The 23,736-nt window shown below is 40.7% G+C and overlaps 1 protein-coding gene across 1 annotated transcript in view; it reads left to right on the top strand.

Moving 5' to 3' along the window:
• Positions 1-23,514, top strand: part of ALDH1L2 (aldehyde dehydrogenase 1 family member L2) — a 72,469-nt gene extending 48,955 nt beyond the window's left edge. Inside the window, exons 14-23 of the mRNA XM_042947585.1 lie at positions 1,103-1,173; positions 1,259-1,364; positions 9,007-9,094; positions 9,576-9,669; positions 11,500-11,599; positions 12,195-12,293; positions 14,770-14,935; positions 16,685-16,790; positions 19,482-19,681; positions 21,547-23,514. Coding sequence (XP_042803519.1) covers positions 1,103-1,173; positions 1,259-1,364; positions 9,007-9,094; positions 9,576-9,669; positions 11,500-11,599; positions 12,195-12,293; positions 14,770-14,935; positions 16,685-16,790; positions 19,482-19,681; positions 21,547-21,602 — 1,086 coding nt within the window. The 3' untranslated portion in view covers positions 21,603-23,514. The remainder of the gene's footprint in view (positions 1-1,102; positions 1,174-1,258; positions 1,365-9,006; positions 9,095-9,575; positions 9,670-11,499; positions 11,600-12,194; positions 12,294-14,769; positions 14,936-16,684; positions 16,791-19,481; positions 19,682-21,546) is intronic.
• Positions 23,515-23,736: the final 222 nt, after the last annotated feature.

Genomic DNA, 23,736 nt, shown 5'->3' with positions numbered 1-23,736 from the left:
CAAGTATGAACTTCACTTTTGCCTCATTTTCAAGGAACACCCAGGCAAGTAGTCAGGGCTAGTATATGACATGTGGGCTCCTTCTCTCTCTCTACCAGAGCTACTAAGGTACCATGTGACCTGTACCCTCAAGACGGTCTCATGGTCTCACAATAACCATTGAGGTATCAGCCATTTCAGTGACACTCTGAGCAAGGAGAAGAAATGAGTGGGGGGTAGGGTAAAGGAGCCTGTGTCAGAGCTGAGTCAGCCTACTGTAAAGAACATTCCCCTTCCAATGCCTTGTGCTTACGTCTTCCATTGACCATCCCTGTCTGCCCTGGAAACTGGGAAACAGTATTTTATCTGGGCACGTGACTATCACCATTATTTTATTTTATTTTATTTTATTTTATTTTTTAAAAACTTTTTAAAATGTTTATTTATTTTTGAGAAAAAGAGAGAGACAGTGTGTGAGCAGGGTAGGGGCGGGGGGGGGGGGGGTGGCGGGGGGGGCAGGGGAGACACATCCAAAGCAGGCTTCAGGCTCTGAGCTGTCAGCACAGACCCATGACCTGAGCCGAAGTTAGACCCTTAACCGAGCCACCTAGGTGCCCCTCACCATTATTTTTTTTAAATAAAGTTTATTTATTTTTGAGAAAGAAAGAGAGGGCACAACTGGGGTAGGAGAAGAAAGAGAGAGAGAGAGAGAGAGAGGGAATCCCAAGCAGGCTCTGCACTGTCAGTGTGGAGCCCAATGCAGGCTTGAACTCACGAACCATATCACCATTATTAATATAAGGACAGAGGGAAGAATGGCTATTGGTTACACAATTAATATTCTCTGCCATGCCAAGAAGTTGGGAATGGAGGTAACTAAATTAGAACTATGTTTTATAGATAGACAGATAGAATTATGTTTATTCTCCTGTGTCTTACTTCTTTCCAGAAAGAAATAGCAGTTTCTTTTTTTTGGTGTGACTATATTTCTTATATATCATATATTCTTACAAATTGAACACTGCCTTTTCATACCAGCTAAGAAAATGGATTCCTTGAGATTAGACTTACTCATTTCAATTAGTGCAATGAGGATCACCTTTTTTTTTTTTTTACTCTGTAGGGTTCTACTATTCCAATCAACCAGGCCCGTCCAAATCGCAATCTGACCTTCACCAAGAAGGAGCCGCTTGGGTGAGACAAGGAGAGCGCCGAGGGTGACTTGGGTGAGTTGTGTGGGTTGGAGACAACTAAGGATGCCGTCCTTCTACCTCTGCAGGGTCTGCGCCATTATCATCCCCTGGAATTACCCACTGATGATGCTGGCGTGGAAAAGCGCCGCGTGTCTGGCGGCGGGTAACACCCTAGTGCTCAAGCCAGCGCAGGTAAGATGCAAGGAGCCAGGGCACAACCTCCTACTCTCCTACTTACTTGAAAACAGAGACACCCATTTATAAACATTATGTCTTTAGACAAAAATGAGGTTGTGTATTATGACATCTTCAAAGGCATCATGGCTGGGCATCTTTTCCTATTAGTTAAATCTGCATTTTTGTTTGAAGTTTATTTATTTACTTGAGAGAGACAGAGACAGCGTGAGTGGCGGAGGGACAGAGAGGGAGAGAGAGAGAATCCCAAGCAGGCTCTGCACTCTCAGTGCAGAGCCGGATGCAGGGCTCGAACCCACAAAACCGTGAGATCACGACCTGACCCAATACCAAGAGTCGGACACTTAACCGACTGAGCCTCCCACACGCCCCAAATCTTCATTTTTAATGGCTGCCTAATGTAACGCATGGATATCCCACAATTTAAAATTTCCATGGCAAGGGAAGCAGGCATAGGGTTACTCTGTGCAATCCACTGAATTTCTACCAGCCACTCCAATTCTTGCCAAATGCCAAATGCCTAATGATTAGGGAATTATTTAGAGTAACTATAAGACATCCACAGAAAAGTATTACATAGGCATTTGAATTTAAATTACTAAAAATATTATAAAGATATGGAAGATGAAGGAAAAGGAGGCAAAAGAATGTACCTAATCGTGGCAACTGTAAGTATATGTACATTGAATAACAAATAATAAAAAATAATAATTCAAATGATAGAAGTTCTCAGAAAAAATCTTTTAATGCTAGAGTAGCTTTTCAGGGAAAAGAATATGGTAGCCAACTTAATACCTGGCTGAGCATGGCCTGTGTAAAAGTGACCAGTAGGAGACGTTCTGAGGGACACAAGTCACGGAGAAAACTTGGTCACTATTCTAGAAGGATTTACAGTTCATTACCTATTACCTCTCCTTTTATTTCTTCTTTTAGGACTTAAGAAATTACAGTTTCATTTGGCATTACTACTTAGTCATAGTGACCACAGTCACCCTGGTTTTGCTTGTTAGAAACAATTTCATTTCATTTTTATTTTTTAAATTTTTTTTAATGTTTATTTATTTTTGAGAGAGAGAGAGACAGAGCACAAGCAGGGGAGGGGCAGAGAGGGAGACACAGAATCTGAAGCAGGCTCCAGGCTCTGAGCTGTCAGCACAGAGCCCAATGCGGGGCTCGAACCCACAAACCGTGAGGTCATGACCTGAGCCGAAGTCAGATGCTCAACCAACTGAGCCACCCAGGTGCTCCTAATTTCGTTTTTAAAAAATGTTTATTTATTGAGGCTCCTGGGTGGCTCAGTCCATTAAGCCTCTGGCTCACATCATGATCTGGTGGTTTGTGGGTTCGAGCCCTGCGTTGGGCTCTGTCAATCTGCTTCAGATTCTGTGTCTCCCTCTCTCTCTGCCCCTCCCCTGCTCACACTCTGTCTTTCTCTCTCTCTCTCTCTCTCTCTCTCAAAAATGGATAATAAAACATTAAAAATCTTTTTAATTAAAAATATTTTAAAATGTTTATTTTTTAATGTTTATTTATTTTTGAGATCCAAAGCAGGCTCTGTGCCAACAGCAGAGAGCCCAGTATGGGGCTTGAACTCACAAACTGTGAGATTATGACCCAAGCCAAAGTTAGATGCTGAACTGGCTGAGCCACTCAGGCACCCCTATTTATTTATTTTTGAAAGAGAGAGAGAGCGAGGGACAGAGAGAGAGGAGAGAATCCCAAGCAGACTATTAGTGCAGTGTCTATGGCAGGGCTCTAACTCACAATCTTGTGAGATCATGACCTGAGCCAGAATCAAGAGTCAGATGCTTAACTGTCTGAGCCACCCAGGCACCCCAATTTCATTTTAAAAAATAGGTATACATTTTAAAAAATTTCAAACTAGAAACATACAGAGGTAGGTAATGAAAAGTCTCCCTCCTATTCTTAATCCCCCCGCCAATTTACCTCCTTACGGGCAACCAATGTCATTAATTGTTATTTATTAGTTTCTTAGGTATTCCATTAGTTTCTTAGGTATTCCCTTAGGAAGGGAATATGGGAAATTGCTAATCAACAGGCACAAAGTGTCAGTTATGCAAGATGAATAAGTCCTAGAGATCTGCTGTGTATCATTTTGTCTACAGTGAACAATAGTGCATGATACACTTAAAATTTGTTAAGAGTGTAGGGGCACCTGAGTGGCTCAGTCGATTGGGCGGCTGACTTTGGCTCAGGTCATGGTCTCGCAGCTTGTGAGTTCAAGCCCTGTGTCAGGCTCTGTGCTGACAGCTCTGAGCTTGGAGCCTGCTTCCAATTCTGTGTCTTCCTCTCTCTCTGCCCCTCCCCTGCTCGCTCTGTCTCAAAGGTAAATAAACATTAAAAAAAAATTTTTTTTAATTGTTAAGAGGGTAGATGTTGTATTAAGTGTTCTGACCACAATGCAATACAATGGTAGCATATACATATTTAGCAAAAGAAAAAATCTTCCTTTTTTTGGTACAATTTCCAATGTATAAATAAACCATCTCCCATAATATTCCATTGTATAGTTAAACTATATTTTATTTAACCAATCCCGAGTTAATGGATATTTAGATTGTTCTGCCCTTTTGGTATTATTTTTTTTTAAGTTTTATTTATTTATTTTGAGAAAGAGACAACATGAGCAGGGGAGGGGCCGAGAGAGAGGGAGAGAGAGAATCCCAAGCAGGTTCTGAGCCATCAGTGTGGAGCCCAAAGCGGGGCTTGATCTCACAAACCGGGAGTGAGATCATGACCTGAGCCGAAATCAAGAGTCAGATCCTTAACGGACTGAGCCACTGAGGCGCCCCTGCTCTTTTGGTATTATAAAATGTGCTACAGTTATTACCCTTGTAAATACAGCGTTATACACGCGTGGAAGCATATTTAAAGGATATGTTTCTGAGAGCCAAATCACTCACAGATACATGTATTTGTGTGGTAGATATGACAAATGCTTCCATGGAAACGGGACCAATTCCCCAGCATGCTATAGGAGTGCCGTTTCCCCGGGTAGCACTACTCATTAAGGAGCAGGAAGCTAGTAGAGTGAAGAGGGACAGATGACCTAGCCTGGGGGCGCTTAATCCTGGCTGCACATAGAATCACCTGGAGTTCTCATTTTAAAATACTGATATCTGGGCCGCCTTGGCAGAGTTGCTGATTTAATTGGTCTAGTTTGGAGCTGAGGAACTAGTATTGCTTGAAAGCTTCACATTTGTTTCTAAGATGCAGTCAGGGTTGAGAATCACTAAATGGTATCCTATGAGAGTGCTAAATAGTGAAGAATTCCAATGATTATATATAATGTTCAAAAATTATGAACATTCATTGAGGGTATACTAATTGCCAGGCATCTATAAGACAAAGACGCACAAAGTTTCTGTTCCCATGGAGATTACAGTCTGACTCCAACGCAACTTAAAACTTGTGACTGAGTTTACGGGTGCCTGAGTGGCTCAGTCGGTTAAGCGTCCAACTCCTCTGATTTCTGCTCAGGTCATGATCTCACGGTTTGTGGGATTGAGCCCCGCGCTGGGCTCCGTGCTCTCAGTGCAGAGGCTGCTTGGGATCCTCTCTCCCCCTCTCTCTCTGCCTCTCTCTCTCTCAAAAATAAATACGTTTTTTTAAAAAACTTAAAAAAAAACCCTGACAGTTTAGTGATTGATGATAATTTTAATCTTGTAAATGAAAGACCCAAAGTTGTTGTTCTGTTATAGATATCTTTTTATTTTTATTTTTTAAGTTTATTTATTTATTCTGAGAGAAAAAGAGAGAGAGAGAGACAGGGAGGGGCAGAGAGAGAGAGAGAGAGAGAGAGAGAGAATCCCAAGCAGGTTCTACACTATCAGCTCAGAGCCTGGTGTGGGGCTCGAATTCATGAACTACAAGATCACCACCCAAGCTGAAGCCAGAGTCAGACACTTAACTGACTGAGCCACCCAAGTGCCCTGATATCTTTTTATTTTATTGTATAATATTACATAATGATAGTATGAAACCATTTCCAGTATTAAGGCACCTGTATGAATGTCAGGAGGACTGAATCAGTGGTCTCTCTTTCCCTTTAACCTGAGAGGAAGGTACAGATTCCTGTGGCCTGGACTGGCCCAGGTCTGACAGATTCCAACCACTTTATTAATGTAATAAGAGCATTAGCAATGACCTACTCTTGCCCAGAACACTGCTAGATGCTTTCCTATACATCATTTAAACCGATAGTCCTGCTGGGAGAACTGAGCAGCCAAATGGAAGAAAGCCAATAGAAATGAAAAGGAAAGAGATAAAGATTAAACCATTTGTTTTATTTTATTTATTAATGATATAAAATCTTTTTGTTCTTACTTAAAAAGAACTACCATTAATCCAGGGTACTTAGTTTTTAAATGTCTTTCTAGTTGTGGTTTCATGCAAAGTCATAATAATATACCCTTTGGGCTAGGACCATCTTTAACTGGAGTAGATGTAAATCTACTGTTTCAGATATCTTCTTGATGATTTCAAATGTTTGAGACCAATTTCTCATTGAGTTTAACTAGATGGCCATTTTTTAAACCTCACCAGGTTACTGCAGTGGATGTGTTACTAGAAGGAAAGTGTTAGCCCTGCCTTTTGCTTGTTTGCTTGTTGCCTTGGTAGTATTATTATTTATTATGCAGTTTCTTTTTCAGCCACTTGTCCGTTTTATGAAGGTTGGGTTAGTTAAAGTAATAATATATAACAATATATAGTCTGTGAATCCATGTAACCAGGCCAATAAACTTCAACATGTGGCAATATTCTGAAAGCAAATGAGCAAGTGGGGAAACCACTGTCATTCCCTTGCCCTTGTGAACTCCTGTTCTTTCCTAGGACATACCTTTGTGACCCATGACCTTCTGGCCGTCATTCAGACTGAGCGAGAGTATCATGATCCCGCCATATAATAACTGTTAGTTATGTATGACTTACTGCATATCTTTGTCCATTAAATAGAAGCTCTACTATTCTCTTTTCACACCTCCATGGATCTTCTTGCACATTCCATTCATTGGGACTACACTAACAAAGACATAATCAGCATTGGTTTTTAAGTGTGGAAATGACTTTCATTTTGCTTCTGAGTTATGCACTGCTGTAATCGATGTTAAAAATGAGATTCTATTATGCCATCTTTGTGTAAAAAAGGAGGGAAAATAAGAAGATACGTATCTGTTCACTTGAACAAAAGAAACATAGGAAGGATACACGGTAGACAAATGAGGTTGATTAGCTACAGGCTATGAGGAGACCAGATGGAAGGGGTAGAGGGAAGGGGAGCAGGGAATAACATTTCTCTGACTGTACCTTTTGTATATTCCTCACTTTTGGAAGCATATTTCCCATACTCAACAATGACAACAAACAAACCACGGAAGAAAAGAAATATGATCAACCCCGATGGGGCAAAACCCCTAAAATTGAATACAAATAAAAACAAATGCACTAAGCCACATTTCAGAAGAGTAACATGATCCCGTTGAGGGAAGTGAGGAAACATTAATCCAAGTAACTTTTGAGAGACATTGGGACTATGTGCCCTGAGTCTAAAAGCAAAATCACTGTAAATAAGTATTGAACTCTAGTTAGTAAGCTTCTTTTTCATAGGGACATAGCTTAATAATTCTCAAATTGTCCTCTATACATTTAAGGATTGAGCAAATCAGTAAATGTTTTGTAACTATTGGAAGCCATGTTTCTCAGTGTTGGAGAAGAGAGTTTACACACGCAAAAAGGGGAAAAGATTGAATGAACCCTGAGATATCGGATGGAGGTATTCACAAATTCATATGTTTTAATATATTTAGATAGCGTGATGAAGAAATGGATCTGGTGTATGTGGGGATAGATGATAGATAGGAAGATAGATACAGACACACAGATAGATAGACTTATGTGTGTATGGGCAAACATATAGCTATCCCCCAGCTCTGTCTCCTGAGAAGGCCTAGAAGCAACAACAGTGTCCAGATCTTGGTTTCTAAAATTCTGAATTTTTTTTACTCACAGCCCTTTTGACACCAAATGTGTGGGGGTTTTTCTTCCCCCCCATACCAACCTATTCTTTAACTCCTTAAACACCAGCTAGGTGCTCTACAGTTTAAGCCAATTCTGACACTAATTACCTTGAGCTTTAGCACAGACCCCAGAGGTGAAGGGCTCGTCAGTCTCACAAGACTGCCTCCATTTCAGATGCCAATGTGAGCCCTGGGCCTCCTGTACTTCCGACCAACTGGCTATAATTCAGAGGTTTCCATGACCCCCTCCTCGGGTGTGATTTGCTACAATAGCTGACAGAATTCAGGAAAACACTTTATTTACTATGACTCTATTATAAAGGATCAAAACCAACAGTCAGATGAAAAGGTACATAGGTTGAGGTCTGGAAGGATCATGAGCACAGGAGCTCAGGTTGTGGAGTTCAGGTGCACCACCCTCCCATCACATAGATGCATTTGCCAACCCAGAAGCTGTCTTGGTGATTGAACTCAACATCCAACCCCACTTACCTTCCCAACGTCAGGGTGAAAGTTCCAATTGTTTAATCATGGCTTTAAATAGTCTTGAAATCTCTTCCTACAATATATTTATTAATTACAAAATATAAATGAGTAACTTACAGTGGTGAAACATAGCAGACTCCCTTTACCAAATCATCAAAGTTAACATTTCCAATATTGGGGCTATTTGATAGCATGTGTCTCCTGAGATGGTGCTCTGAGGACTCAGCATCAGTCCTGTGGTGTTCTTGCCAAAGTTGTTGCACTTGAACAAGTGCACAACCTGAATCGAATCATGAGGAAACAGCAGACAAATCCAGATGAAGGGGCATTGTCCAAAAATAACTAGCCTGTGCTTATCAAAAATGTTAGTGAAATGAAATATAAAAGAAAACTCAGAAACTCTCCCGGATTAAAGGAGACTACAGACATGGAAAGGCCACGTATGATCTTGGATTTCCTTTTTCTACAATGCGCATTACTGGGACAATTGGTGAAAACAGAATAAGGTCTGTAAATAAGGTTTTCTAATGAGTTGTTAATTTTCTGATTTTGATCATTGTACTGTGGTTATGTAAAAGAACTCTTTGTTTTTAGGAAATGCACACAAAAGTATTTACAGGTGAAGGGTGCCTGGGTGGCTCAGTTGGTTGAGTGTCCGACTTTGGCTCAGGTCATGATCTCCAGGTCTGTGAGTTCAAGCCCTGCGTCGGGCTCTTTGCTGATGGCTTGGAGCCTGCTTCAGATTCTGTGTCTCCTTCTCTCCCTGTCCTTCCCTGACTTGTGCTCTGTCTCTCAAAAATAAATAAATGTAAAAAAAAATTTAAAAAAAAAGTATTTACAGGTGAAGGGGCACGTCTATGTCTTACTCTTACACAGTTCAGAGAAAAATAAAGAGAAAAAGAGGATAAAGCAAATGTAGTCAAATGTTAACATTTGAGAAACCTGGGTGATGGATATATAGGAATTCTTTGTACTATTTTTGCAACTTTTCTGTAAGTCTGAAGTTATGTCAAAATAAAAGAAAAAAATAAAACGACCAGAAAGGAAAAGCAGGATACTAGTCTAAAGGACAAGACTGGGTCTGAAGAAGGTAATTGTGGTCTGCTTCTGCTCAGGTCACGCCCTTGACTGCTTTGAAGTTTGCTGAGCTCTCCGTGAAAGCAGGCTTTCCCAAGGGGGTAATCAACATCATCCCAGGCTCAGGTAAACCATCAAAGGACTCACTTGGCTGTAAGTAATGAATGGTACAGGAGTAGCTGAGCGACTATTTTCCCTCTAGAGTCTTGTCTTGTAACTACCATATATTAAAGCTAAATACAATTTACCAAATAATTAACTTAAGGATAAATATATTTACCATGTGCTAAAAATCTTAGAGTAGAAATATAATGGTGGGTGAGTAGGGTGGGAGGAGCAGAAATTGAACAACGTTGTAAAACTACCGTAAGGTGGCCTGTTTCAATTTTTAAAAATTACTTTGGAAGATGAAAAACCAAGGCTTACCCATCTTCTGGGGGGCCGATAATTGCATGGAGGACATTATTTAGACTTTTTCAATTTGTAATTAATATAGAAAATGTGAAACTAAGAAAGCTTAGAAATCTACTTCAATGAATTCAAAGTCACTCTCTCCGTAAGAACTTGAATAATGTTTTAATTCGTGTTTTCGTCCCTGATTCTACAGGTGGCATAGCTGGGCAACGCCTTTCTGAACATCCTGATATCCGTAAACTTGGTTTCACTGGGTCCACTGCTATTGGCAAGCAGATCATGAAGAGGTATTGGTTTTAGCGTGTTGATTTACTGCAGATCCTAGTAAACCAGGTTTTTGTTTATGCTTTTTTGCTTTTTCATATAGAATGTGTTTGGAGGGGGTAACCTGGGTGGCACAGTTGGTTAAGCATCTGACTCGATCTTAGCTCAGGTCATGATCTCACGGTTTGTGCGTTCAAGCCCCACAGGGCTCTGCGCTGATGGTGCGGAGCCTGCTTGGGACTCCGTTTCTCCTTCTCTCTGCCCCCCTCCCACTTGTGTGCTCTCTCTCTCTCTCTTTTTCTCTCAAAAGTAAATAAATAAGCTTAAAAAAAAAAAAAAAAGAATGTGTTTGCAAGGAGAAAACCCACATCAGATTTAGAAGAGAAATCTACTTATCACTGCAGGGTATTGAGATATTTTCATATAATAAAATACTCTCCAAAGCATAAAGCCCATAGTCCATAAAACTAGAGCCATATTGGAATTCTACACCCTACTGGTAGGGTGTAGACAATCCAGAACAAAAAATTTTTGCATACTAAAGCTGTGGCCCAAATTGGTCTTAGAGCATAAGTAAGAAACTGAAGAGACATATAAATGGCAAATATGGATTATTTATAAAATGAATTCCTAAAATGCAGTAACATTTGTTTTTTAAAAAAATTGCAGACAATCTAAATGTCCAAAATAAGGCATGGTTAAGGTATGTCAGTGTAGGGATGCCTGGGTGGTTCAGTCGGTTAAGCATGGACTCTTGACTTCAGCTCAGGTCATGATCCCTGAGTTGTGTTATCAAGCTCCGTGTTGGGCTCTAAGCTGAAGGTGGAGCCTGCTTGGGATTCTTTCTCTCCCCCTCTGCCCCCCTCTCCTCCATTTGTGCACTCTCCCTCTCGCTCTCTCTTTCTCAAAAAAAAAAAAAAAAAGGATGTCAGTGTAATGGAGGTCCACGCAATCATGTTCATGGAGAATTTTTAATAATATTGAAAAATATTGTTAAAAGGTAAATAGAAAAAAGAAAACTAAGGTATAAAATTGTACATATGGGGTGATCGCAACCATTAAAAAAATTTTTTTTTAACATTCATTTTTGAGACAGAGAGAGACAGAGCATGAACGGGGGAGGGTCAGAGAGAGGGAGACACAGAATCTGAAACAGGCTCCAGGCTCTGAGCTGTCAGCACAGAGACCGACGCGGGGCTTGAACTCACAGACCGCGAGCTCATGACCTGAGCTGAAGTCGGCTGCTTAACCGACTGAGCCACCCAGGTGCCCTGATCACAACCATTTTAAATAAGGCAAAGGCTGTGGTTGGACACAGACCAAAAATAAGTATCTCAAAATGGTGAAAACATGGATATGAAGCCATGGAATGGAATTTTGTGATTTTTTTTTCTTCTTTCTGAGTTTTTGGGGGCATTTTAAATGTTTTAAATAACAATATTTTTGCAGATGGGGGAAATAAATAATGTACTTCTAAAAATTGATATTTTGTTTCTGTAATGCTTCAGGAATCTGGCTAGAGGTTAAATTCCTTGCCAGGGCTTTATGTAACCAAATTTCTTAAGAATCTAAATTTATCCATGAGGATCTCTAGTTATTGAATCACAGAATTATAAAAGCTTTTTATTATGGAAACTTTCTAATATTTACAAAGCACACAGAATCATGGAATGAACTCCCATGTGCTCATCACTGGGCTTCAACGGCTACTACCCTTCAACCATTTGTGTTTTGTCTTTGAATAAGTTTCTTAATATTTCTGAGGCTCATTTATATTTTCCATGCTAAGTGGTAACTTAGAGTTAAAAAGGCCCACGCGAGGGAATGCTCATTTCCCATTTATTTTCCTCTAGCTGTGCTGTGAGCAACCTGAAGAAAGTTTCCCTTGAACTTGGTGGCAAATCCCCACTTATAATATTCAATGACTGTGAACTTGACAAGGCCGTGAGAATGGTAAGAGGGGGACAAATCTCCCTAAATCTAAAACATGTCTCATCTTCTTTTTTATCAGAAATCTCAAAATGAGATTGGGTTTTGTCTGGTCATCAGTAGAGGCCACTCTCTTAATGCTTAGATTTAGGACTATTTAAATCACTTAATTAAAAAAAATAGTACCTTTACATTTGTATCATTAAGCTGTATTTAAAACTTGGGGGATAAGAGAGTCTTTTCTAAGCATTCATGATTTATACAAACTGATGTCAAGATTTTAAAGCAAAATCTGGTATGCCAGTAGTACATTTAAATGTATCAAATAATATAGATTTTCTTACAACACAAAATTTGTTCTTAGTGGTGTATCCTTACTGTTACACACACTTTTTTTTTTAAGCGCTCCTGGACCAAAAGGGGGAAAGGAGAAACAAAATCCCTAAAATCGTGCTAGATCAAAACTGAGTATCTCTAGACAATTCCCATCATTAGCTAGGCCAAGGCATTGACTCTGACTTTTGTTTTTCTGCTGTCTTCCAACAACGTCTAATTCTCAGTGTGTGTGATCTTAGGACAATCTGAAGTACTGTTAATATTTTCTCTTCTGTTGCTGAAGGGCATGGGGGCAGTATTTTTCAACAAAGGAGAGAACTGTATTGCAGCCGGGCGCTTGTTTGTGGAAGAAGCCATCCACGATGAATTTGTGACAAGAGTGGTAAGACATCTTCCAATTTGCTTTATAGAAACTGCTTTTACCTGAAAAGTACTTCCGGCGATATTGATGAATTTTTAGGTGGGATACTAGTACTGCGCCATATTTTAAATGACAGAGTCCTTACCTTTTAGAGCTACTTTCTGACATATTTACAGAGGAAATTGTATGATGTATAGACTTTGCTTCAAAGTAACCCAGGAGGATAGGGGCACCTGGCTGGCTCAGTCTGTTAAGCGTCTGACTTTGGCTCGGGTCATGATCTTGTGGTTCATGGGTTTGAGCCCCATGTCGGGCTCTGTGCTGACAGCTGGAGGCTAAAGCCTGCTTTGGATTCTGTGTCTCCCTCTCTCTCTGCCCCTCTCCCACTCCCACTCTCTCTCTCAAAAAGAAATAAACATTAAAAAAGAATTAAAAAAAAAAAAACAACCCAGGAGGGGAGGAGGTGAGTAAGGGAACAAATTGGCCAAGAGTTGGTAATTGTTGAAGCTGGATGATGGGTAAATGGGGTGTCATGTTATTGTCTACTTTTTTATATATTTGCAGTTTCTCATAGTAAAAAGGTATAGGTCTCTATAAAAAAAAAAACTTAAAAGTTTTTATTATCTATACCTTGCTCTACATTTATAGTAAATTATATCCTTGAGACTAATGGGAAATACACTCCTAGATTTTTGTAAATTCCTAAGTTGACTAAGAGAGATATACTACTGGATCCTTGCAAATCGTCAATGCACTGTTAATCAGACAGCCAATCATTTCCTCCACTAAGATGTATAGATAAATACATACATGCATACATACATATATACATACACACCTTATAGATTGGTCATGATTTTATAAACATAAGACCAAAAGAAGCCATTTGTAGAACTATTAACACGAATTGTGTGGCTAAAATAAACTAAACTATAATACAGTATGCCATTATTATGGTAACAGTAATCATGAATTTGTTTGTATTTGAAAAACCAGCACCCAGCTTCTTTTTTTTAGGGTCAATTCCCTCTCCCCATTCCCAAGAAGAAAAGACATTCTTTCTTCATGAGAATGGAAAACAAGAAGACCAGGAGTGCCTGAGTGGTTCAGTCAGTCCAGCATCTGACTCTTGATTTCAGCTCAGGTCATGATCCGAGGGTCATGGGATCGAGCCCCATGTCAGGCTCTGCGCTGACATCATTGTGCCTGCTTGGGGTTCTCTCTCACTTTCTCCCTCTCTCTGTCCCTCCCCTGCTTGTGCTCTCTGTTTCTCTCACTCACAAAATAAATAAATAAACATAAAAATAGTTAAAAAAAAAAAAAAAAAAAGAAAAGAAAACAAGAAGACCTATGGAGGGCAATGGCTACCCTCCTGAGCACCCCTGTAATTCAGTTTTGCGCCACGGTAAAATAAAAGTTACAGAACTTTTGCAATTAGTTTGTTGACATTTCAAATGCTGAGACCAGAAATGTCAAGAGTCTACCTTATCAGCCCATCAATAAACATGTTTTGTACACATGTAATCTGTATTAATTCACTCATTCAGCAACTATTTCTTGAGCACTTACTGAGAGATTCTTGCCAGGCCTAAATTCAAATTCAGGGCCCTATTGGGTCATGGTAACTCTCTTTCTTTCTTCTTACTGGAAATGGACTTAACATTAGAAAATGCAGGGGCCCCTGGGTGGCTCAGTCGGTAAAGCGTCTGACTTTGGCTCAGGTTATGATCTCACAGTTCATGAGTTCGAGCCCCACATGGGGCTCTCTGCTGTCAGCATGGAGCCTGCTTTGTATCCTCTGCCCCCTTCTCTCTCTGCCCCTCCCCCACTCTCTCTCTCTCTTAAAAATAAATAAACATTAAAAATAAATAAATAAGAAAATGCAAAAGTAGGTTAAGGTAAGTGAGGTGCATGGGAAATGATTACAAAGACATGCCTCTGATGAACATTGCACAACAAAGATAGCTTTTTATCAGAACATTCTAGCAATTCCTCTGGCATGGCTATACCATGAAAATGTCTGAAGGGCAGTCTGCCACATTTGGTGGGGAGAAAAAAAGATAGCAACGTGGCCATTGCTATGGACAGAAATTCTTCTGTCCTGAAGAGTAAAAGTGTGCTGTGTTAACAAAAATTCCAGAACATCAGGTCTGCTATTCTAATGGATTAACACTCAGGATAATTTGAATATAACATACATACATAGCTTATAGTCTGTTAGAACTTAGTGGTTAACAGCTTGGGCTTTCAAGTCAGGAAAACTCTACTATATTTAGTGGTTGTGTGTCTTAAATCACTTACCCTGTCTAAGCCTCAGTTTCTTCATCTGTAAGATGGAAATAATGAATACCCACCTCCAGTGCTTCCGTGAAGACTAAAAGACAACACATCTTTTGACAGCTTAGTACAACAGCCACCACACGGTAGAAGCTGAGCTGAGGGTATCCATTATTATTATTAACAGTCAATTGTGTTTTGTGAACTGGGTGACAAACAGGTGGAAGAAATTAAAAAGATGAAAATTGGTGATCCACTTGACAGATCTACCGATCACGGGCCCCAAAATCATAAGGCCCATCTGGAAAAGCTTCTGCAATACTGTGAAGCTGGAGTGAAAGAGGGGGCCACCTTGGTGTACGGGGGAAGACAAGTTCAAAGGCCAGGTAAGACCACCTCCGCAGGAGGCATACTGGGATTGTGCTCCAACACCTTACTCTGCAAATTGATCATTAGCAGGGGAAAAGGTAACATTTGTCTATGTTTCCTGTATGAACCAAAGGTCTCGGTACACTGAGTAGCTGATAAGGGAGACTTTTTTTTTTTTTTTTTTTAACAGAAGAGTGCCTGCTAATTAACGTAGAAAAAAAATGATAGAAAAATCACCACTTTGTACCCCTAATTGAGTGAAATGATTGATGAGGCAGTTATCATCAAGGGAGGCTAAAGTTGTCAGGAGAGAGGTTGATGGGGGGGGCTGAGTACATACAAGGTCTCAGTTTCTCACCCACGATGGCTTGCCAGTCTCAAGGAGAAAAATACAATTTTATGATGGAGAGGTCAAGCTGTCACCGGCTGGGAGCCCCTGGTCATTCTTAGCAACAGTGAAAGCAGAACATCCAGGTCTGATGTGTCTCCTATGGGATACAACAGGTACCACACAGCATCACCTCTGCAGTGTTCTTGCCGAAAATGTTTAACCTGAATCTAATTGTGAATTTAGGTCAAACTTTCCATTTCCGAGAAATAAAGGGGATTGAGGAATAATTAATTGCTTTTAAATTTTTTTTTAGCATCTATTTATTTTTGAGAGACAGAGACGGAGCATGAGTAGGGGAGGGGCAGAGAGAGAGACACAGAATCCGAAGCAGGCTCCAGGCTCTGAGCTGTCAGCACAGAGCCCAATGCAGGGTTCCAACCTACACACCATGAGATCATGACCTGAGCCAAAGTCGGCCACTTAACTGACTGAGCCACCCAAGCGCCTGGATCAAGGAACAAATTAAATATCATCCCAAGGAAACAAAGGCAAATCTAAATGCAACATATCCTGCAGGACAACTGACTCCATCTGTTTAATAAGTCAATGGCATGAAAAATGAGGGGTGAAAGGTTCTAGATGAAAGGACACTTAAGAGATCTAACAAGTGAAAGCAATGTGTAGAACTTATTTGAAGCCTGAATCAAACAAATCAACTGTAAGAAAGATACTTTTGAGAAAAAACATTTGAAATAGAAACCATGAAGAAGGAATTAGCACTAATTTTGTTAGATGTGATAATGTATCGTGGGAAGTTAAAAAAAATACTTAATTTTTTCGGGGCGTCTGGGTGGCTCAGTTGGTTAAGCATTGACTTTGGCTCAGGTCATGATCTCACGGTTTGTGAGTTCGAGCCCCGCGTTGGGCTCTGTGCTGTCAGCTCGGAGCCTGGAGCCTGCTTCAGATTCTGTGTCTCTCTCTCTGCCCTTCCCCTGCTCGCACTCTCTCTCTCTCCCTCGCTCTCTCTCTCTCTCTCAAAAATAAATAAAACGTTAAAAAAAATTTTTTTTAATCCTTATTTTTTTACAGATTTGTACTGAAATTCTTGGAGATGAAAGTTGCGATCTCTGGAATTTGCTTTCAATTATTTCAGCCAGGAAATAAAATGAATCAAAGATAGCAAAATAGGAGAAAATATTTATTTTACAATTCACTATACTACTTTCTCTACTTTGACATATGTTTGAAATTTTTGTTAAGAAACAGATTAAAAAATAAGAACCTAGGAATGCTAATGCCAGGTAGGAAAATGAAAGTTGTCTTGGTTTTATTGACCCAGAAGGGAAGAAAAAAATTATAATGTAATTAAATGGGCAAACTGTTAATTAAAAATTAATTACCGTATAATTGATGATCTTTTCTGTTTTTCAAATAGGCTTTTTTATGGAACCAACTGTGTTCACAGATGTGGAAGACCACATGTATCTTGCCAAAGAGGAATCATTCGGGCCCATAATGGTCATTTCTAAGTTCCAAAATGGGTATGTTTTTCAGGCATGATCTAACAGGTTTTGAGTAGATAAGTGTTTTTTAATCAGCCATTGTGCTGTATACAGGCCATAAAATCAGTGAACATGTAATTCTCAATTATGTGACAATAACTGACTTAACTAATTAGAAGAGAAGGGTAACCGATGTAGGTCGTTATATATTTTTGCTTCCTAGCTTAAATTAATGGCTGACGGTATGGAACTTTAGCTGACTAAATTTTAGTTTGTGTACAACCAATATTCACAACGTCTCTGGAACAAGATGAATAACTGAGAATAACAAAACTAGTTTTCACATTCACATTCCTAGGGAAGGCAGCCTGTGATTTTCCCAAGGAAAGAGTGCTGCCTTCATAAGGGTGATGCACCTGAAAGCAGACACTCAACTTTTTATAGCAATGTCCACAATCCCCATGTAATCAACTATAAATGATATACTGGTTTGTTACAGTACAGGAAGCTTTCCAAAGTGTTTAGCATATCAAAGAGGGTCATATGGCAACTGAGCGCATACAAGAATATTTAATACAGTAGGTTCTCATGGTATGCTGTGCAAAATTCTTCAGAATTCTGGCTTGAATTTTCCTTCAACCAATGAGAAAGTAGGGAAAAAAAACCCAGAACACCAAGTTCAAAGGACTCCTTGCTCTTTTATTTATTTTATTTATTATTATTATTATTATTATTATTAGAGAGAGCGAGCAGGGGAGGGGCAGAGAGAGGAGGAAAGAGAGAGAATCTTAAGCAGGCTCTTCACTCAGGGCAGAGCCCGATTGCAGGGCTCAGCCCCACCACCCTGAGGTCATGACCTGAGCCAAAATCAAGAGCCAGGCTCTTAACTGACGGAGCCACCCAGCCACCGCTCTTGATCTTCGATAGACATATTGTAAGACATATTTGGGGACGCTAAGCTATAGTGAGCAACCTTTTGACACACGGAGCCAAGAATGCCCTATTAACCTTCTTTTCCTCATAAGTTCCTCCCATAGGATAGTCTTTGTGTTAAACATGCAGATTTTAGAAGCCAGATTTGCAGGGTATAAACCGGATAGGTCACAGTTCCTTGAGATGCTTACCGGCTGATGAGGGAGACAGACAAGGACGTGGGCAATCAACCACAGAGGGCCAAAGGCAGCCACAGTGGGTGGAGTCTGCAGCCTGCCTCTGCACCTGACCTCGTCTATGGGCTTGGGCCAGTTACTTACTCACTCTGAGCCTTGGTTTCTTTGTGATGTTATTAATAGCATCTATCCTTTTGTGTCATTCTAAAAATTAAATAAGATATGTTTGCTGTTGTGCTGTTGCCACTGGTATGCTTGTTATTATCCTAGAAATAGGCCAAGGTGTCTTATGAAGCCGTGTCATCTCGATAGTCCTCAACAAATAATGGCATAAAGCCATCTTTCTGCCTTAGGCTGGTCAATAAATATTTGGGTCCCTACCACGTGCAATGCATCAAGAAGTCTGAGAGTTTTAGCAGAGCCTCAGTTCACTCTAAGTTCAGCTCCAAATTTCTTGTGCGAGTTTAAAATTGTATGTAGCCGAGATTACCTTTGAAAATCTCTTCAGAAGCCACCACACTGAAGCACGTGCTGTCTCTTAATCTTGAGCACGATTAATTTTTCCTCCAGTCTAGGGACAGATCCTCTTTCTTTGCCAGAGCGCCAGATGAAATCCTTGGGCTGCACTTACTGGCCGTGCTGTAGAAAATCATGCAGTTTCAAACATTAGGATGGGACACTCATACTGTGACAGACACGTTGGAACTGGACCCAACTGAGAGATGAGCAGGGTCAGGCTCCACTCTCTTGGGAGTGCACACACACTGAGTCCAAAGGCAGGGGAATCATGATTTAAGGAGTAATTTTGCTCTCCTTTAATGGAATTTTATTCATTGAATTCACTCTCATTTGATGATCTAACACCATGGTATAAAGAAGAATAAAATGTCATTCCTGCCCTCAGGGAGCTGCCAAGTGTAGCCGGGAGGTGAACCAGAGATACAGAAAGAGTTAAATCAAAATACTGAGTTTGGAGGGATACATGTTCCCTGATTATGGCTGGCTTTTATTGAGCATGTACTATGTTCCAGGCACTATTAGCTCATAGTCCTTGAGACAACAAGAAATGTCCTTTTATTATTCTTGCAGTGTTTTGCAATTAACAAAGGCATGCAGAGATGAAGTCATTTGCCCAAGGTCAAGAGGCCACTCGCTGAGCCACTACACCCTACTGCCTCCACAGTGGCACTGGTGGGAGCTGGGAAGGCTTCAGGGCGAGGCACAGAATGAGCCTTGAGCTGTATGCGAAATCTGGAGAGATGGAGGGAAACAGCGGGGGTGCTCTGAGAATGTATCCAGAAGTAGGACTCCAGGGACAGGGGAGGAAGTGAGAGGTCGTGAAGGAGAACCAAGAAGAAAATGGAAAAGATGACTTCAGATTAGATTTTAAAAGGTGTTGCATGATATATACATGAAATATATAACGCTAGCATTCTAATATGTTGTTGGGAGTTTCTTTTGGTGTAAGCCTGAACTATTTCATTTATAAAAATTCAAGCCAGTTAACAGTAACGTTTTTCCATTTCTAGCATGGCGGGGGGTGGGGGAGGAGTAGAATATGACATGAGAGTGTTTTGCTTTGCATTCAGTGATATGTTGTCTTCCTGCAAACATCTTGCAGGGACATCGATGGAGTGTTGCAGCGAGCAAATAACACAGAGTACGGTTTGGCCTCAGGGGTTTTTACAAGAGACGTAAATAAAGCCATGTACGTGAGCGAAAAACTAGAAGCGGGAACTGTTTTCGTTAACACCTACAACAAGACGGATGTGGCCGCCCCTTTCGGTGGGGTTAAACAATCTGGCTTTGGGAAAGACTTAGGTATGCTCTGCTTTTCTACTGCATGTTCTACTGTCGCAGAGAAGTCTGCTTTATGTTTTGTGCAACCCTAGTGTATTGCTTTGAAGGACATTTGCTATATGGCAGCCGTCCCTGGGTTTTTATGGGCACTACTTGTTTTTTAACACGAAACGTTTTTGTTTAACATACCTACACAAAAGCACACAAACTGGATGCGTGACAAGTGTTTTTAAAAGAAGAGTAATGTTGAAAAGAAACTATCTTTCAGCTAAAATATGTTTGGCTTTTGACCTGACATTCATCATGAACTTGGTTTAGCTTTTGTGGGACGAAGTGGAATCAAGACAGAGAAATGAGTGGAGGGCAGTAATCAGCTAGCTCCAAGAATAAATCTTGTCTGTAAGCTGCTTGGCGGTCTTTCAGAATCAATACTGCAATTGGCAGGGTTTTCTGGGAGTCTGGGAAGTTATGTTTAGAGCTGCAAAAAGTCCGAAAGATCATTTTTTGTGGGCAATGACACTATCACATTTCAAGTAATAGCTTACTTTGAACACTACCTATGTATGGACCAGATCTCGTGCTAACTACTTTGCCTGTAGTAGCATAAGCAAGCCTCACAATAGCCCTGGGAGGTAAGTGCTATTATTATCTTTATTCTATAAATGGAGAAACTGGAGCTCAGAGAGGTTGGGGAACTTGCCCAGAGTTACGTAGCCAGCCACTGCTGGAAAGAGAATTCCAAGCCAGGCAGTCCGGCTGCGGAGCCCATGTTCTTACTCCCCGCAGCCAGTTTGGCATGTTGTTTCAAAAACTGAAATGTTCATGGCTTACTGAAATTATAGTCCCCTAACATAAATTTGGTTAATTTGGGGGGTATTTTTACATCTTCTCTTTCCTGGCGACTTTTGATAATGTATTTGCAGCAAAAAAGGGGTCTCTCCTTCTAAATCCCATTGAGTTGAAGATAAAGAGTGTTTATTATAAAACAATAGAATTTGCCTAAATAGTTTCTTTCTCTCCCAGTTTTAAACTCCCTAAGCCCAGGGGTTCCCAGCCCTAGCTGCACATTGGATTAGAGTCACCTGGGAGCTTTAAAAAATACGAAGATGCTGATTTAATTGGTCTGGGATGGGACCTGTGATCAGGAGTTTTAAAACCTCGCCAAGGTAATTCTACAGTAAGATTAAGAAGCCTTGTTTTAGCTCAACTTCCAGGATCATAAACTCATTAGTTGCACTGCGGTATTCATGCCCTTTCACTGCCGTAGAAATCGACAACTGTACTAGCTCAAAATGGGATAGAAACAGAAAGCAAACCTATTCGTTTGTTTGTTTTTTTGCCTGGATATGCTCTTCTCTGTACAGTGTAAACCAGGAAATCTGCATCATCCTTATCTTTAAAATAAGATTACACCAAAGGGTCTCAAACTTCCTTTCTTCCACTCAGTTCTGCTTCGTTTAGTATAATCCGAAGGACATATGTTGGCCGCTTCTGCTCAGCCTAAATGGGCAAAGGATGGAGAAGAAGAGTTCGTCATCAGGCAGGGAAATAAGGGAGAAAGGTCTGTGGTGGAGACCGACCAAGCCAACACTGTTCCTCAGTAGACCTGATAGGTGGGCTAAGCCCCTCCTCCTCAAGGTGTGGTCCGTGGACGCGAGCATCTGCACCATCAGGTGATGGTTAGGAATGCATAATCTCAGGGCTTGCACTGCCATTTCACAAGGTCTCCAGGTGACTCACATGAACTTTACAGTTTGATAAGCCCTGGCTTCGGCCACATTCTAGCTGCTCGGTGATCGATGCACCTACTACACCTGTGTCCAAAATTCTGGTGACATCACATCCACTTACGAACCATGCTCAGGAACTGCTTGTCTCTTCCCTAGGTGAGGAAGCTCTAAACGAATACCTCAAAACCAAGACTGTGACGCTGGAATACTAGAGAGAGCTGTCGTCGGGAACCCCCTGCAGACAGCCTCACTCCTCAACTCTCTCGACACACTTGAGGAGCCTGGATGTGCTGAAGGAGGAGCCGCGAGTTGAAAAATCCACACGTGGACCGCCAAGGGGGTCAGACCACACGTCTAAGCATTTACACCCGTGCCTGAGTGTTTTCTACTGCACCTTTTATACTTTCAAATGATTTGCAGTTGTTGGGTTTTGACTATGTTGTATCTCACATGTATTTATAGACCGCCAAGCTGCTTTTTCTCCCCAACTAATCTAGCCGTTGTTCATCTTGAAAAATGCCAGTATCAGCCGGTTGTACTACACGAGGTGCATTTTGGGGGAAACTTTGCATAATAATGAGCAGATTTTAACCTCCAAACTATACCTATGGGGCTGTTAAAAGGGTTTTCTATAATTTTGCTCTCATGGAACAGTATATCCTATAAGGAATGTGAAATGAATTTTTTTTTCATATTTGGAAATAAGATACATCTTTGTGCCTTTTGATGTTCTATTTTTCAACCCACTGTGATGGGTAACGAACCCACAAACAGTTCTTCTAGGAATGGGGTACTATGTAATGTTGTGAGCAGTAGACAGAATTGAATGACATTATCTCTGGCTCCAAATAGCTTAAATTCTAATAAATAGGTTTTAAAAAGTGAATTTTACAGCATGACATAGAATATAGTAGCCTTTGGAGACTGATCTTGGTCCATATAATACCATCCTGCCATGTGACTTGAGGAAACCTACACAACTTCTCTGAGCCTCAGTTTCCTGATCTGTCAAATGGGGATAGATAGTAATGCTAGTAATGCCTTCCTCAGGAGCCTTATTTTGAGGAGTCAACGCAATAATATAAGTACCTTGCACTGTGCTTTGTTCATGGTTCTCAAGAGAAGTTAACTTTGTCCCCCCATCACTATTTTAAAAATATATTGAGATAAACTAACCAGATGAATTAATTTTCCTACCACCCCTTTCAGGAGTCACTGATTCCTGTACGCCACTGTTCTGACCCAGTGCTTGATGTAGCAGCACCGGAAAAACGCCCTGTAATGAAAACCGGCAATGGTCCGAGGAAAAGGACTGTCTTTCTTTCTGCAGCTCATTCGTTCTTCCTAGGACATCTCGTTTGCCGCTTCTCTACCTACCGGATCTTCTGTGTGATCGCTGACTGTGTGATCTCGGGCAAGTTCGTAACCTAATATCTCAGAGCCTTGGTGTCTATAAAATGGGGACAAGGTCTCTATCTCATTAGGTGCTGGAAGGAGCCAATAGAATGATATGATGCAGAACGCACCCGACAAGGTGTTTGGACCATAGTCGGTGCCTGAGAAATGGGAATTATTATAATCCATGCAGGACTCACTAGATTGACCGTTGTCAGACAAAAATATTCGGTGAGCAAATTATCACCATCCACATGTGACTGGAAGGTGAGTTCCTGAATCACAGTGTCGCTGGAAGATGGTCGGAGAAATTAACTTCTATTACTCCTCCTTTTATAAAATTTCAGTGAACATTCCTGTCTCTGGATTCGAAGGAGCCCTTAGTTAATCCTTGGTACTTTGGAGAGTCAGCAGCTTAACATACAGGGAATGTAAGGAACCAATCAACAAACCAAATCCGAGACAGAAAACATCCAAAGGGAAGAATACCAGGAGTGATCCTGCCATGATCAATAGAGCATATTTTGCCTATAAGCGTGTTTTATTATACAATAGCTCATTTACCATCAGAGCTTGACACAGGTGAAACTCTAAATCGGTAGGAATATTCTGAGTCTAAACTGACAGTTCATATTTGAATAAAATGACAAAAGCCTTATTAGAAAGGAATCACTTTTTTAAAAAGTATTATTTAAATTCAAGTTAGTTAACATACAGTGTAGTCTTGGTTTCAGGAGTAGAACCCGGTGATTCATCTCTTACATATGACACCCAGTGCTCATCCCAAAAGTGCCCTCCTTAATGCCCATCACCCATTTAGCCCCCACCCACCCACGTCCCCTCCAGGAGCCCTCAGATTCTTCTCTGTATTTAAGAGTCTCTCATGGTTTGCCTCCCTCTCTGTTTTTATCTTATTTTTCCTTCCCTTATGTTCATCTGTTGTGTTTTTTA

Source organism: Panthera leo, chromosome B4, assembly GCF_018350215.1.
Source record: "Panthera leo isolate Ple1 chromosome B4, P.leo_Ple1_pat1.1, whole genome shotgun sequence".
NCBI classification, from domain to species: Eukaryota; Metazoa; Chordata; class Mammalia; order Carnivora; family Felidae; genus Panthera; species Panthera leo.
This window is presented reverse-complemented; position numbering and strand designations above follow the sequence as displayed.